This window comes from Dermacentor andersoni, chromosome 3 (genome assembly GCF_023375885.2).
Source record: "Dermacentor andersoni chromosome 3, qqDerAnde1_hic_scaffold, whole genome shotgun sequence".
NCBI lineage: Eukaryota > Metazoa > Arthropoda > Arachnida > Ixodida > Ixodidae > Dermacentor > Dermacentor andersoni.
The window spans coordinates 168,716,713-168,733,146 of NC_092816.1; the positions used below are offsets into that span (position 1 = coordinate 168,716,713).

At 47.5% G+C, this 16,434-nt stretch overlaps 1 protein-coding gene across 1 annotated transcript in view; it reads right to left on the minus strand.

The window, feature by feature from the left end:
* Positions 1-16,434, minus strand: part of Nf1 (neurofibromin 1) — a 193,328-nt gene that overhangs the window by 133,553 nt on the left and 43,341 nt on the right. Inside the window, exons 10-12 of the mRNA XM_072287355.1 lie at positions 13,163-13,228; positions 7,412-7,588; positions 6,519-6,647 (exon numbers count right to left, since the gene is read on the minus strand). Coding sequence (XP_072143456.1) covers positions 6,519-6,647; positions 7,412-7,588; positions 13,163-13,228 — 372 coding nt within the window. The remainder of the gene's footprint in view (positions 1-6,518; positions 6,648-7,411; positions 7,589-13,162; positions 13,229-16,434) is intronic.

The following is a 16,434-nucleotide window of genomic DNA, read 5'->3' on the forward strand; positions in this document are numbered from 1 at the left end:
TTCCGCATAAAGTCCAAGGGCAATAACATCGTGACCACGCGCCGCATGCTGTATGTGCGAGTGAAAACGTGTGGAAGGTGAGGGGAAATGGATGAGCCGACGATGCTGGCTCAGTCTTATGTGCGCAAGGGAGAAAAGTGAGGAGCAAGCGCGCCGCTTTCCGTCTCGCGCGATACATCGGGGGTTGTGGATGGGGAGGGATCTAGGATTCTGTGAATCTGTGATTGCGCAACATGGTTTATTTGCCTTGTTTGACCCATTAGACAGCGTGACTTTTTCTTAGATACGTACATTTATTGGAGACTTATACGTATGTTTAAATTTCTTGTTGCGAGGTTTTGTTCATACGTGCAGTGAACTTTGTTTCCAGTGGCACTTTTTTGCCTTTTATCAAGCTGTATCTTTGCATTTGTATATTTCATTGTATCTTCGCATTTCTAATGTTTGAGGGTGAGTCAAATGAAAGTGAGCCTACCCAACCTGCGCAATTATGGTTCTCTTCATTATCTGCAAGGCCTGCGCCTAGCACACAGGCATCTCTCATTTACAAAAGTGACACGCAGGTGTGAGGATAAATGTTCTTTAATGCGCTCATACACTGGGTTGAACAGGGTTGCGTGTCGTAATGGATGCTCCAGAAGTTGAGCAGCGTGGTGCCGTGAGGTGTTTGACAGCTGAAGGTGTTTCCCAAAAAGAAATTATTCACCGTATGGCTGCCGTGTACACTGAACATTGCATTTCATTGGCCACTGTCAAGCGTTAGAACAAACGGTTCAAAGAAGGACGTGAAAGTTGCAAAGACGATCCCAGACCAGACCAAAGCCATCGTGCAGTTACCCCTAACAAAATTGCAAAAGTTGATGAGCTGATGACACAAGAACGGAGGATAAGCATCGATGAACTGGCAGAGCGTGTGAACATCAGTCACGATTCGGTTCACCGTCACCGTTCACGCCCTAATTCATAAACATCTTGGTTATCGGCTCTTGTGTGCGCAATGGATGCCCAAGATTTTGAACCACCGCCAGAATACGGAGAAGTTCGGCGCTGCCTTTACTCATCTGATCCGGTATCACAATAAGGGTGACGATTTCTTGTCTGCAATTGTGATCGGAGACGAATCATCATGCCACTACTACGCACCTGAAACACGACGGCAAAGCTTACAATGGAAACACTCGAATTCACCACCCCCAATGAAAGCAAAGGCCGTCATTTCCGCCGGAAAGGTGTAGTTGACTTTTATTTTTCGATCACCAGGGGCCATTACTGATAGAATTTGCTAAATCTTGAGAGACTATCAATTGTTTCCGATATTGTGGAACGCCGGATCGGCTGCGTGTCGCAGTCAAGAGCAAACTACATGAAAAATTGACGAATGGGGTCATCTTGTTCCACGACAATTCCCGTCCCCATGTCGCTGATGAGGTTAATACAAAACTTAAGAAAAATTAAAATCAAATTATGGAGTTTTACGTGCCAAAACCACTTTCTGATTATGAGGCACGCCTTAATGGAGGTCTCCGGAAATTTCGACCACCTGGGGTTCTTTAACGTGCACCTAAACCTAAGTACATGGGTGTTTTCGCTTCGCCCCCATCGAAATGCGGCCACCGTGGCCGGGATTCGATCCCGCGACCTTGTGCTCAGCAGCCTAACACCATTAATACAAAACTGGCAAAGTTCAAGTGGGAAACGCTGCAACATCCGCCATACAGCGATTTGCGACTTCCACATTTTGGGGCAACCGAAATAAAAAAAAAAAACAGCTCAAGGGAACCAGATTCGTCTCGTAACTGATGTTTTGAAGCAACAACCCAAGGAGCTTTATGAGACGGTAATTACGCGACTCGTTAGTCAATGGGACAAATGTCTAAATGCTTATGGAGGCTACCTTTAAATAAAGTACCCCGTTTGTCATATATTCGCATTGGCTCACTTTCATTTGACTCGCCTTCGTATATTCTGCAGGACTCCTGCTTTTTATACGTGATCTCTGCGGCGACTTTGATTTCGGTGCAATTACTCACAATACACGACCGATGACAGCTGCTCTTGCGTAATACATTCCTGCGTAATACATTGGAACAAATGACAGCGTCATTGAGGTTTTTCACAGGCCGTTGCATATGTACAAGAATGTAAACAAGGATCTTGAATGACAAAGTTTCATGAAATATTTGTCCTCAACTTGTTCATTACATGGCCTTTACATTTTTCATATCAGCGGCATGCACTGCTTTGCTGGTTTCGAACTGATGTAGTTCTAAAGTTCGTGTGATATTTTCTTTACTTAATAAATAGACAAAAAACATGTAAGCATTGACATCAGTTATGTTGGGCACAATTTTGGCACATACGAGCATAATATTTTATGAAAAAAAAACACATATTTTACTTGTATTGACAGTGCGTAGCGTTCAAGAATTACTAGTTTGCAGCATCTTTGGCAATGGCAATGCAGTTATTATTCATGTATTTGATCCCTAGACAAATTGTTTAAGAGGAAGCTTTAGCTCGGGCCCAACTCCGACGCGGCCTATTCAAATACATGTAAAACGCAGAAACGCTTTTCTGAGATAACTCCTGAATCGCTTTTATTGAAATTTGTTGCAATTGAGAGAGTAAGTTAAATTCTAGTGTCTGTTGGAAGCGGAATTTCGATTTCGGGCCCGAACTTTGTTTAGGATATTTTGAAAAATTTGAAACTTCGAAAAAAAAATAGAAGCACGAAGTTTACAAATGAATAGTTCTGCATCAAGAACAGATATCGCGGTTCTGTAAACGGTATCCATTACACCATTCAAGGCGGACAAATTCGATATGTCTATTTATATATTATGTGAATTGGTTATGTTATGTACAAGGGTTCTGCAAAAGCCGTGTTTCCATAATACTTAATTTTTTGAGACTCATGTGTAACATCAATTTTGTCCGCTGTAGATGTACTATTATGTGTAATTCACAAAATTGTGACACCAATTTTCATTGCTGATTTACAAAGTTGTAAACTTCATTGTTTCGTTCTCTGAAAATTTTCGATTTCTGCCACTTTTCAATAAAATATTGACGACCTAAATCGAAAATTCGAAACAAGCAATCACTAGAATTTAAGTTTTTCTTTTAAATGCAATAAACCTCATCAAATTTGGTAAAGTGGTTGCTGAGAAAAACGAATTCTCCTTCTACATGTATTTGGATAGGAGCATTCGACCTAATGTTTCCTTTTAAGAGGAAGCCGAGCTGCATTGTGAGCCCCCCCCCCGAACGAGATTTCTGGCTACGCCACTGCCGCGAGGTCTGAAAAATCGGTCAGTGATTGTATGTGGCTTTTTTAGATGTAACCGGAGCATATGACATGGACCGCAACATTTTGTGGGATATTCTGGAAGGGGAAGCCTCATGCTACAACTATATACAGCTTTTGAGAGAGATTTACCTGTTGGTAAAATAGCACTTGTATTGAATGGGAAGGGATGAGGAGTGAGGAGAAAGTTGATATCAACAAATCAAGAAGGGACTGAGGCAGGGGTGCCCTCTATCCCCACTGCTGTTTATGATGTACACGGCAAGGCTGGAAAGGGCGCTAGGAGGAATTGATATCGTGTTTAATCTCTCATACCAACAGGCGAGCACAATAGTTGAGCAGCAACTTCCAGGTTTGTGTTATGCCAAAGACATTGTGTTGCTTGCTAACAAACAAAGTGATATGCAACGTCTGGCTATCTGTGGACAGGAAGGTGAGAATTTAGGATTTAAATTTAGCATTAAAAATCAGGTTTTATGGCATTCAATGAAAACAGTGAACAGACAGTGTCAATTCAGGGCCAAGAAATACCTCGGGTAAAAGAATATAAATACCTTGGTATATGGATAAACGAAGGCAATAGGTAGACGTATGGAGACACAGGATAAAACAATAGCAGTAAAGGGGAAGAGAAATGCAGCCATAATGAAGCACAGAGCGCTATGGGGATACAATAGGTACGAGGTCCTCCGAGGTATGTGGAAAGGGGTAATGGTTCCAGGACTTACTTTTGGAAATGCGGTTGTTTGCATGAAATCTGGTGTACAATCAGGACTCGATGGCAATCAAAGGCAAGTGGGACGCCTCGCACTGGTCACTCACGGGAAGACTACTAATGAAGCTGTGCAGGATAATATGGGCTGGACAAGTTTTGAAGGGAGGGAAGCTCAGAGTAAAATTGGTTTTGAATAACAACTGAGGAATATGGTTTACGAGAGTGTTCATATATTTGTACAGGAAAAGCATTAACTCACTGTGCAAGAAAACAACTAGGAACCTAAGCAGCAATTATGCGACCAGTGTGGTCATCAACATGGCAAAAAAGAACATCAAACGCAAAGTGAGAGAGGCTGAAACAATCTCATGGGTGGTAGCAATGGAAAATAAACCTGCTACGAGTGACTACTTAAGAGGAAAAAATGAAGTCAGGAAAGAAATAATTTATGATAACTCAAAGGGAAGCTTCTTTACATTTTGAAGCGAGCTCAGGCTGCCTTGGAACGGATAATTATAAAGCGATATACAACAAGGACAAAGAAGCATGTGCTCCCTGCGGTAAAGCTAAGTCCGTCCGTCCGACCGACCGTCCGTCCGACCGACCGACCGACCGACCGACCGACCGACCGACCGACCGACCGACCGTCCGTCCGTCCGTCCGTCCGTCCGTCCGTCCGTCCGTCCGTCCGTCCGTCCGTCCGTCCGTCCGTCCGTCCGTCCGTCCGTCCGTCCGTCCGTCCGTCCGTCCGTCCGTCCGTCCGTCCGTCCGTCCGTGACCGACCGACCGACCGACCGACCGACCGACCGACCGACCGACCGACCGACCGACCGACCGACCGACCGACCGACCGACCGACCGACCGACCGACCGACCGACCGACCGACCGACCGACCGACCGACCGACCGACCGACCGACCGACCGACCGACCGACCGACCGACCGACCGACCGACCGACCGACCGACCGACCGACCGACCGACCGACCGACCGACCGACCGACCGAGCCGAGCCGACCGACCGACCGACCGACCGACCGACCGACCGACCGACCGACCGACCGACCGACCGACCGACCGACCGACCGACCGACCGACCGACCGACCGACCGACCGACCGACCGACCGACCGACCGACCGACCGACCGACCGACCGACCGACCGACCGACCGACCGACCGACCGACCGACCGACCGACCGACCGACCGACCGACCGACCGACCGACCGACCGACCGACCGACCGACCGACCGACCGACCGACCGACCGACCGACCGACCGACCGACCGACCGACCGACCGACCGACCGACCGACCGACCGACCGACCGACCGACCGACCGACCGACCGACCGACCGACCGACCGACCGACCGACCGACCGACCGACCGACCGACCGACCGACCGACCGACCGACCGACCGACCGACCGACCGACCGACCGACCGACCGACCGACCGACCGACCGACCGACCGACCGACCGACCGACCGACCGACCGACCGACCGACCGACCGACCGACCGACCGACCGACCGACCGACCGACCGACCGACCGACCGACCGACCGACCGACCGACCGACCGACCGACCGACCGACCGACCGACCGACCGACCGACCGACCGACCGACCGACCGACCGACCGACCGACCGACCGACCGACCGACCGACCGACCGACCGACCGACCGACCGACCGACCGACCGTCCGTCCGTCCGACCGACCGACCGACCGACCGACCGACCGACCGACCGACCGACCGACCGACCGACCGACCGTCCGACCGACCGACCGTCCGTCCGTCCGTCCGTCCGAATGTGAGCTATTCAGCGAGAATGCATGAGCAGCAGCAGCAGCAGCAGCAGGCAGCCCCGGCCGGAAAGAGAGGCACGGGGGGTTCGCAAAGAAAGCTTCCCCTTAAAAGGGTGCCAGCCTCACAGTGGCAGTTTTGCAAATTCTCTCTGCCACCCCCACCCGTGAGAAAAATTCTGCGGTTCTGTGCAATCCTTGGGAAACTGCGGAATTCAGATAGGACCACCTGCTATCGAATGACTGTTTTGACCGGATTACTTTTCTTACTATTAGCTCTTTTGAAATTAGCTACTTTGAGCAGGACTCTTATGATCTTTTCGTTCCAGTCTACAGTTCAAGAAAAATTGCTCAATTTGCATTCCGATGAAATTGCTAGCCTCATAAACGTTCAACAATTGTACAGTTCATTACCATTTGCAGCAAACAACCTTAGTATTCGCATCGATCCCATGTTAAAATAGATCAGATGTCAGTCTGTGTTCACCACATTCTTTTCATTGTGAAACACTGTCGCAGTTGGCTATGTAAACTTGTGTTGTGACAGAATGCTTGTCCCTCAAGTGGTGCAGCCAGATTCCAGCACGGGATGACATCAGGTTCCATAGTCCGCACAAAATTCAAACTCCCACTTAACAGTTATTCACTGTGAAAGAAGAAAAAAACAAGAAGAAGAGCAGGGTAGGGATCCAACCTTGAGCGCCTCGTTGTTGTGCGGGTTGATGCGGAAGCAGGAGACGAAACAGTCAGTCATGAGCTCCACGTCCTGGGCCACCGTGGCCTGGCTGCGGACGAATGGCTTGGCCGGGTTGAACAGCAGCAGCTGCACAGCGACACATGGTTGCAGCGTGCAGAAGCAAACGACCCACAAAGGCATCCACACACCAGCACTCAAGGTGGGGAGAGTTGTCTTGCATGCCTCACTGCCAAGCAGTACTGCCGACAGCACTACAGTCAACAATACAGACAGAAGTGAATATACACACCAAGAGCACGCAGAATAAGCACTTCTGTAGGCTTGCAGATTTATTATTTCATTACTGCATGGTGCACTCTGCTACAATGCATTTTAGCACTTTGTTTGGTGTCTCTCAGTATGTCACTGTCGTTATGTGCTAACTCATCTTGGATTTTCAGCCTTAGTCTTGTTGGAATCTGGCATCAGATCGCTTAACGAAAAAGATGGCACGTTTAACTGGTTCCTATCATGCTCTGACCTGATTTGCAGCTGCACGGTGCTCTCCCAAGATTGGATCCAAGGAAAGTTCACCTGAGCCAAATGTTCGGCTGTTCCCAGAGAAATCGAGAAGCCACATGACTGAAATTCTGCCAAATCTTGGTCCCTGCTCGAACGCGGAAACACCACCATGCACTCAGAGCTGAAGCATGGCACTCTGAATGAATCAGGTGAATGTATTCCAAGTGCTCAATTTAAGACAGCAAAATTGAAAGCACACCACCAGAGAACTCTAATGCACCCAAAAGCAACCAGTCATCAAATGTACCATAAGCTCTCTCCCCATATGTGTCCTCAAAAAATCGGAGGACGCCTAAGCACTCCTTGAGAAAACCATTTGTTTCTCATACCTTGAGGTCATTGATGACCACTTGGACGAGGGCGAAGACAACGTTGTTGCTGTCCAGGATGTTGATGTAAGTGGACGCTTTGCAGAGCTTGACACATGTCACGGCTGCAGCTTCTGTCAGCTGCTTGCTGGTGCCATGTGGCACCAGGGCTTTCTTGACATTGTCAATGAACTGCCTCTGCACATTAAATGACCCAGAGAAGCTTGCTGTAACCACACACTTGTGGTGTATTTACAGAAATCATCATGTATTAGCAGACTAAGGTCACAGGGATACAATGTTACCACATTATCACTTATTCTAGGGCCTGTTCTTAATTTAAAATTAACTTCAGGGGCTTTACGTGCCAAAACCACGGTATGATTATGAGGCATGCTATAGTGCGGCACTCCGGATTAATTATGACCAACTGGGGTTCTTTAGTGTGCACAAGAATTTTTACATTTCACCCCCGTCAGAATGTGACTGCCATAGCCAGGATTGAACTTGCGACCAGGGGTAGCACACTCTCAAGTTCAACAAATGGCCACAGAGGGCGAAAAAATCGACCGCGCGCCGCTGCTAACAAAGCCGACGTAGTAGCATCACTTCGGGATTCGTTCGTTAGTTCCAACATTTCCCGGTAGAGGCGTCGTAACAAGCGCAATTTTATCTTACAAACTTTCTCTTACAATTACTGAAGCATTTTCTTTTACATAAAAACAGGGCAAAATTATCATTGCTAATTAGATATTGTACTCTTTGTTAGTAAGTTTATTGTTTCTTCGCCATTATAAACGCAAATAGCGTTCAGCATCATCGATTTTTCACGTGACCTCTGGCCTGGATTTAAAATTTTTACCGGTATTTCCGAGTGCACGGCGGCACGGATTCATTCGTTCGTACACTCAAGACTGCTTTGTTTCTAAGACTAGTTTCTTGCGCTTCGATGTCTCGCATTATTTAACTTGGGGTGAAGTTACGTGTTTGCAAGCGGACATGTAAGCCCGGCAGTTGGGTTTCGGTCGTGAGCCATTCGGAACAGGTCTGCATCGAAACGGGAGCTGGATTTTGCTGCGGCTGACAACGGCAATAACGGTGAGTCGTTTAACACCGCTACTTGAATCGTTATATAATATCCGTGTCATTACCTTCCAGGCGGGCACAAGTTAACGAACTAGATCCTGCATTACATATGGGCAGTGAGGATCTCAGTTGCTGTTTCCTAAATAAACCTTTACTTGCGAGGCTGTCGTTTGGTTTACACACACAACCAGGAAAGAAAGAGCGATATCGGAACGCGCGTCTCATTTTTCATGTTATTGTAGCCGTGGTTGTAGGTGACTGAGTAGCCTTATCAATATACATATTAAACATTTTTTTCGAGTCGGCCGGCAACGTCTTTCGTCCACAAAACCGAATAATCCTTTAGTAAAATGAAGTGAAAGTACAGGATTTAATGTATTAAACAGTTGCAAGCATGATAATTCACCCATATTTCGTACTTGTTGGTTCCAAATGTTCTTGCTGTTCAGATTGGTTTACCGTAGGGCATTTATTTTTGCAGTAGTGAAGCGGTGCATCACGTTCGTGCAGAAAAATGATGCATCAGTTCTAATAGCTTCATGACTTTCATGCATTTGCTTGTGGAACTAGCAGTGTGATCACTTCTAGTCTATAAATGAACCCACAAATGTTCTCATTTGTGATCTTAATAGTACTTGCGCTGTTGACATGCATTGTAGTTAGGCAGACATCAATTTTATGGACAATAGCAATATTTATTTAACATGCTGCTTAAGCACCCTAGAACAGACAGTGTACATTTGCATGTGTTCTGTAGTCGCAAATCATTACAACATATATGTCACACCTTTTTGCATTTTAAAACTTTGCTTTTTCAATTTCTGATTCAGTCAAAATTTCTGTTCCAGACATGCAGTAATGAAGACGGCACCAGTATAAAGCAACACACTCCACGCACTAAACAGAAGCTGCTGCCTGCTACAACAAGGTCATTGTGTGGACATTGGCTACTACTACAAGGTAAACAACACATGGTTCAGAAATAAATATGTTTGATATATGCTGTATTGGCTTGCTGTTTGCAGCAGATATGAATGTTTGTTCATATTTATGGTTAAGTATAATTGGTTCGAACATATAAAACACACATAAATTTGGCTAATCTGTGCTGTATCTCATGTGTCACCGTTTTGCCTCAACAGAGTCTATGCCAAGCACATCTTGGTCATCACAGGAGCTCCTATCTGCGCCAACAGGAAGGGGCTGGAGCCGAATTTGCAAGGCTTCTACACCAAGAACAAAGAAGCACATGCAGAAGAATATGAATGAGATATCAAGTCTGCAGAGGACTGTGTCAAGACTGAAAAGAGCTTCAGCCACCATTCCACCAGCACGGACATTTGGTTGAGTCATCCAGGTAACTCAAAAAGGACTTTCTAGAAATTCTTCGTCTTCAGGTACACCTGCAACATCTGACCAAGCACGGACGACGCTGGCCAAAAGATTGAGTTCCATCAGTTTGCCCTTAATCAGCTTCCTAGCCATGTTAATTCCGTTTGTGCCAAGTGTAATTTTTCTTCTATAAATGCAAGCTTTCTCATTGCCCATTTTTGTTAGAGGTCATTCATCCTCATCCAAATATAAAGGTCAACCGATTCTTCGCTGATACTTAATACCAGTCACTGTCTAGCAGCCTAACATATCTGTAGCAGTATCTTCTAGTGTATGTTGTCATGCGCAATTCCTCTCCTGAAATAGCTGATGCAGCATCGGCATGCGTCTTGCATTAACCTATGCACATGTGCTATGCCCCATTTTACTTTTCTTGATGTTTTTAGCCTTCAATGCTTGCAGAGCAGAGTGGCTTCTCTCTTGAATGCAAGCTTTCTCATTTTCCATATTCCTAGTCTCGTTGATGATTGCTCCTCTTCCTTGATAGCCTGGGTCTTTGTGCAAGCTACAGTGAAGTGATTGATTGCAGAATCTGGTTTTGCTGCCACACTTGGCTGTGGTAACTGTGTTACGTTTCTCAGATGTGGGGGCCTGGTCAGTTGCATTGGTAAGCAGTCCCTCGAGGTAAGCATTTGCTCCTGCAGTCCGCAAAGCGACATAGACTCCCAGTATACATACACCGTAACTGGTGCACCCCGTTCGTTCTGGCCTGCTGCAGTAATGGGCAAATTGTGCTTGTGGCTTACCTCGGCCATGATTTGCTCAAAACGGAGACCAGCATATGTGCTCACATGGTTTGAAGTGTATGAAGTTGATAGCCATATGGGTGGAAAGGCCCGCAAGAATGGCTGCCGAAGGTGATGCCCACAAAAGCGACTTGTCCACATTGCGACAAAGTGTGAGCCACACATAGCAGCCCCCGAAAGAAAATAAATGTGCACGTTGGAAAGGAGTTAACGCTAAAATGCCGGGTAGTCCATGTCGCTGTGTTGGTTGCGGCAGCAGATGCCTGCGTCACCTGATTGCTTCGCAATGGAAGTTGCTCATCTTCAACGGCAACTGTTGGTTCAAACAGGTGCGAGACTCTGTCCAATCTGTTTGTACCGCAGGTTGTCGCTCGTTACCAGACCACCACATGTGACAAAGGCAAGCATTATGCCGTAAGATGGTTCGTAGCCAATGTATAATGTATTGTCTGAGCCTCATGCGGTGACTGATTGCTGTTTAATCTTGCTGTTATGCCACTTGGTTACGGTCGCAGTTTTATGTTTTTCGAATATTGCGGCCTGGTCGGTTGCACTGGGAAGCAGCCTCTCGTAGTAAGCATTTGATCCTGCAGTCTGCACAGCGACATAGACTCCCAATTTACGCACACCGTGATTCGTGCTCCCCGTTCACCCTTTCCTGCTGCAGCCATGGGCAAATTGTGCCTCTGGCCTTTCTCGGCCGCGATTAGGCATGAACGGAGACCAGCATAAGTGCTTACATGGTCGGACGTGTATGAAGTTGGGTGGAAAGGCCCGTAAAAGTGGCTGATGAAGGTGATGCCCACGAAAGCGACTTGTCCATATTGAGACAATGTGGGACACCAAGTGTGAGCCACACATTAGCGGCCTCCAAAAGAAAAGAAACATGCAGGCTGGAAAGGAGTCAATGCTAAAATGATGGGTAGTCCATGTCGCTGTGTAGGCTGCGGCAGCAGATGCCTGCGTCACTTGATTGCTTTGCACTGCAAGTTGCTCATCTTTAACAGCGACTGTCGCCGCAAACAGGTGGGACACTCTGTCCAATCTGTTTCTGCTGCTGGTTGTTGCTCGTTAGTAGACGACCACATGCGACGAAGGCAGGCACTACGCCTGTAGGTAGGCAGCTCAATGTACCCTAAGAGACCCGTGTATGTGAATGCTCACTGTTGCCATATGGTTCGTCGCCAATGTATAATGTATTGTCTGAACCTCATGCGGTGACTGATTGCTGTTTAATTTTGCTGTTATGTCACTTGGTTATGGTCGCAGTGTTATGTTTTTAGAATATTGCGGCCTGGTCGGTTGCACTGGGAAGCAGTCTCTCGAAGTAAGCATTCGCTCCTGCAGCCTGCACAGCGACATAGACTCCCAATTTTCGTGCACCGTGATTCGTGCTCCCCGTTCACGCTTTCCTGCTGCAGCAATGGGCATATTGTGCCTCTGGCCTTTCTCGGCCGCGATTAGGCATGAACGGAGACCAGCATACGTGCTTACATAGTCCGATGCGTATGAAGTTGATAGCCAGATGGTTGGAAAGGCCCGCAAAAGTAGCTGATGGAGGCGATGCCCACGAAAGCGACTTGTCCATAGTGAGACAATGTGAGACACCAAGTGTGAGCCACACATTAGCGGCCCCCGAAAGAAAAGAAATGTGCAGGTTGGAAAGGAGTGAACGGCTAAAATCTGGGGTAGCCCATGTCGCTGTGTAGGCTGCGGCAGCAGATGCCTGCGTCTCCCGATTGCTTCGCAATGCAATTTGGGCATTTTTAACGGCGACTGTCACTGCAAACAAGTGGCACACTCTGTCCAATATGTTTCCGCTGCTGGTTGTTGCTCGTTAACCTGACCACCACGTGCGACGACGACGGTGAGCCGTTTACGAGCTCGCGTCAATGATTCCAGCGTATCTCGACATGCAAACTTTATTTCTGCTATTGCACGAGAATGTACACTGCTTGTCTTCTGCCAATAAAGTCGCGCGTTCTGTTCACTCACTTGTGGCTTGTTTGTATGGGCGTCAGTAGAGGCTCTTGGCAATTAGAACGCACCACCTACGCGGCAGCGAAGGCATTGAGGGATGCCGCATAGCCTGCAGGGCAAGCACGGCGCGTACCAGTGTACGCGACCGGCAAAAAAAGGCCATATTGAATTTTGCTCTAAAAAAAAATGCGCACTTCCGCTTCCGGTTTGAGCAACGTCATCTGGCGTCCCCCAAAGTAAGTTCCATGCGCTGCCGCTGCTTATTTTCGAACCACGGCGGAAGGTACAGTTTCCCTTCTCTAAGTTTGTTCTTTATTCTATGTTGCGACCTCGAACTCGTCAGTGCAATGCCATAGCCACTGAACTACCGTGGTGGGTAGACATAAATGGTGGTTAAAATTACGATTAACAGTGTACAATGTGGGCTGTGGCACTTCTTGAATAGCTGAACAATCGATGCACTTCTACGTGCTTTCCATTGTACACATGCAAGTGGAGACATGCATGGACAGGCCGTCCAGTCCTGCAAGAGTTTAGCATGTTGCAGTGCCAAGGCTCTCATACACACCTTCTTCAGATGGCGTGGCGAACAGGGAGCCCCAGAGTCAGCATTCACTATTTCCTCCAGGATAATCTGCAAGACACGCACAGGCCACACCAATTATCAAAGGCAGCAGCAGACGCATTGTCTGAACAAGCACAGACACATTCTTAGAAGCACACGACTAATGAGATTTAATGAATGTGCAAAGCAATAAGTACCTGTGCACTGGCACTAATTATAGTTAACGTAAAAACAGTAAAAAGCCAAGATTAAAGTACGGCATAAGAGATGGTTTTTAAACAAACAACACCTAATCTGATATCAAGTAGCACTGCCTCTCCAGAATTGTGCATCGTCACGTAGAACAACAACCTTCCTGGAATGATGACACTGTTGCTAGATCGCTTACCTATATGAAGCTGCGACTAGTTTCAAAGGGGTGCTGAACTATTTTCTACTGAAGTCGAGAAATGCATTTGAAGTTAAAAGATACGATTTCGGAATTCGGAAATGCTTTGCCACAAGGAGTACTTCAATGTGTTCAGCAGAAGTGGAGTTAATGGCAATCAAAGGCCACGTATATCCCCTTCGCGATGTTCCCGCTCCTTCTTCAATGCCTTGCACGGCAAAAGCTACTGCGGAGCGTAGCATGCCTGCAATGCTCCGGCTATTGAGCATCATCATGGCGCACAGTTCAAATGCGATTTTGGATGTTCACGTAGACGCTACTATTTCTGATTTTGAAGTCTACGATGCACCAAACGTGGCTGTCCTCAGCAAGCTCAGCAAGCGCTCAGCAAGCAGACTCATTGTGGCACCCAGCAGCAGCTGCTATCTACGCTACGTAGCAGACCCCAGCTACCTGTAACTGCTATGCGCATACGCAGCATTTGTTTTGTGCATGATGGGGCTTGAGTGTGCACTTGCACTCGTATGCTCCAATCTGGCTGTGCCCTGCAGAAGCTGGTCCTGCACCAGCTTGACCGACATACAATAGCCACTGTTGTGATCGGCTGTTTGCCCCGCAACAACCTCCAGTCACGGCTCATGCGATCATGGGGAACAGGCTGACGGCCTCGTCAAAATGGTTCTCAAAACGAATAATTTAGGACCAGTGTGGGAGTACCTCGTTCAGGAGAGGTTTGAGCAATTAGCATAGATACGGCCATCACTTGTCCGTCGCACAAATTGGTATGTCCAAGCCGGAGACGCGGTCAGTACGATGATACGGCCATCACCTGTCAGTTTACGATTGTGGAGTCAGCGTGCGTTCCCCTCCTTTCCCTGTTTATGCCCAGTGATTTGCATGCAATTCCGACCAAGCTCCCTTTTTAGGGAAAGGGCAACCGACCTCCGAATTGGTGGGACCTGATGTCATCGGTCTCCTGACGCCGGATTGGGGGAAGTGACTGAACAATGATCACGCAAGGCATAAAAGGAGCAACGGACGGCGGGAGTGATCAGCAACTACAACTTCATTATCAACTTTTCTGTATTACTTTGCATTTTCTTGTACATATGTTGTGGGGATGCGCGACTCTCACGCATCCCCTGATGTGTTGTTTTTTCACATAGCTCCCGTCTCCTGTAATCCGGCTTTGCCATGTGGCTTGGTGCCCGTGGCAGTTGGTGTGGTTGAAGCACATTGCGAGAGATGGCGCGAGTGTTGCTCTGCTAACGCCACCTAACGGCAGGATTACTTGGGCGCAAGAAGGAGAAGGATCTTCCTCTTTGGCTCCGGGTCAGCCAGTGGCGTGGATGTTCCGCGCGTGCGCCGATCCATGCTTCTGCGAGACCGTCTCGCGAGGCCTCATTCGAACGTGCCACAGTTCGCGTGACTGTACGTGCGAACGACCAGGCATTGGTGCCCAGCATGGGGCGAACATATTCGCTCGCTATCCGGTTGGGGTGAGTCAGACTTCCGTGATTTGTCGCGTGTCCATCGGCATGTTTTGTGGATAGCGACTCGGCTAGCAGGCATTAGTCTATGAAAGGTGCAATAAATGCCCTTGTGATTGTTTGCACTACTGTGTTGCCATTCCTTTGTCCCAAGAGCACGGGTGAGAACCCCACAATGTAAATATAGCATGTTTGTAAAACATCTTGAATATTAAACGCAGCCTCACGTTCGCTAACTCCTTCACGAGGCAAAGTAAACTCCACATCTTCGGACCCCCAGTCGCAACACCATATACAACTTGTGCATTTTAATGTGCTACTAATAAGTCTGCCAAAGCGTCTAACCAGAAGCAGCCAGGAGCCAGCACACGCTGGCAAGCATGTATGTGGTTTGGCCTTAAGTTCCGCGTGGTTCGAGGCTAGTTGAGTGTTCAATATTATGAGAAATGAGTGAGACCTGATGGCTACGACACTGATAAGCAGTGTGGCCAAGGTTTAATTTCTACACATGTGGGCGTTGGAAGATAATAGTCAGTGACAGTACGATAGTTGCACTTCGAAAAGTACGTAAATTCCTATCAAAATTCAGCACAGAGATTTTCGCTTACTTCTGCCTGTTAACTGTGCCAATAAAAACAATTACGGCAGAACTCATCTTACTATGACTGTTGGCGGTAATGCAGTTAGCATTTGAGTAATGTAGCAACACGCTATTATTTACGAAGTCATATTTATTTACTGTCTGTTCTGTTGTGGGCATTCTGCGACTTTCATTGCTTCAGCTATAAGTGACATACTAAGGTATGGCATTCGCTTGCAAAGGTCACTCATAAGCATGGTGGCATGATGACGGTGGTGTGATGTCAACGCAATGGCAATGATGAAATGGCATCATTTGAACGACAACTATGACAGCACGATGACAACAAAGTGACGACAATGAGGTGATGATGACTGTCTGACGACGATGGCGTAACAACGACGGCATGGAGAGAACTGGATGACAAAGAAGGAATGACAACGATGCAACAATGCAACTGTCAACTGACAGTTGTCAACTGACAATGATGCAACTGTCTGACGATGTTGCAATGATGACGATTGCAACACAATGGTAGGAGTACATTGGAATGTGACGATGTGACAACGACCGCATCATGAAGTATTTATGACGAAAGCGTGATGCCGATTGGATCACAAGAGTCTGCTAACGAAGCTGAGCGATGACAATGGAATGACCACTACAGAATCATGCCACCAGTGTGATAACAAATGCATGATAGCGACTGTCTGGCGACGACACAAAGACCACAATGGCATGACAATTGCAGCACAACATTAACAGGAGCCTAAATGTGATAGAATGACGAAGGATTGACATCGATGGAAGGACAAAA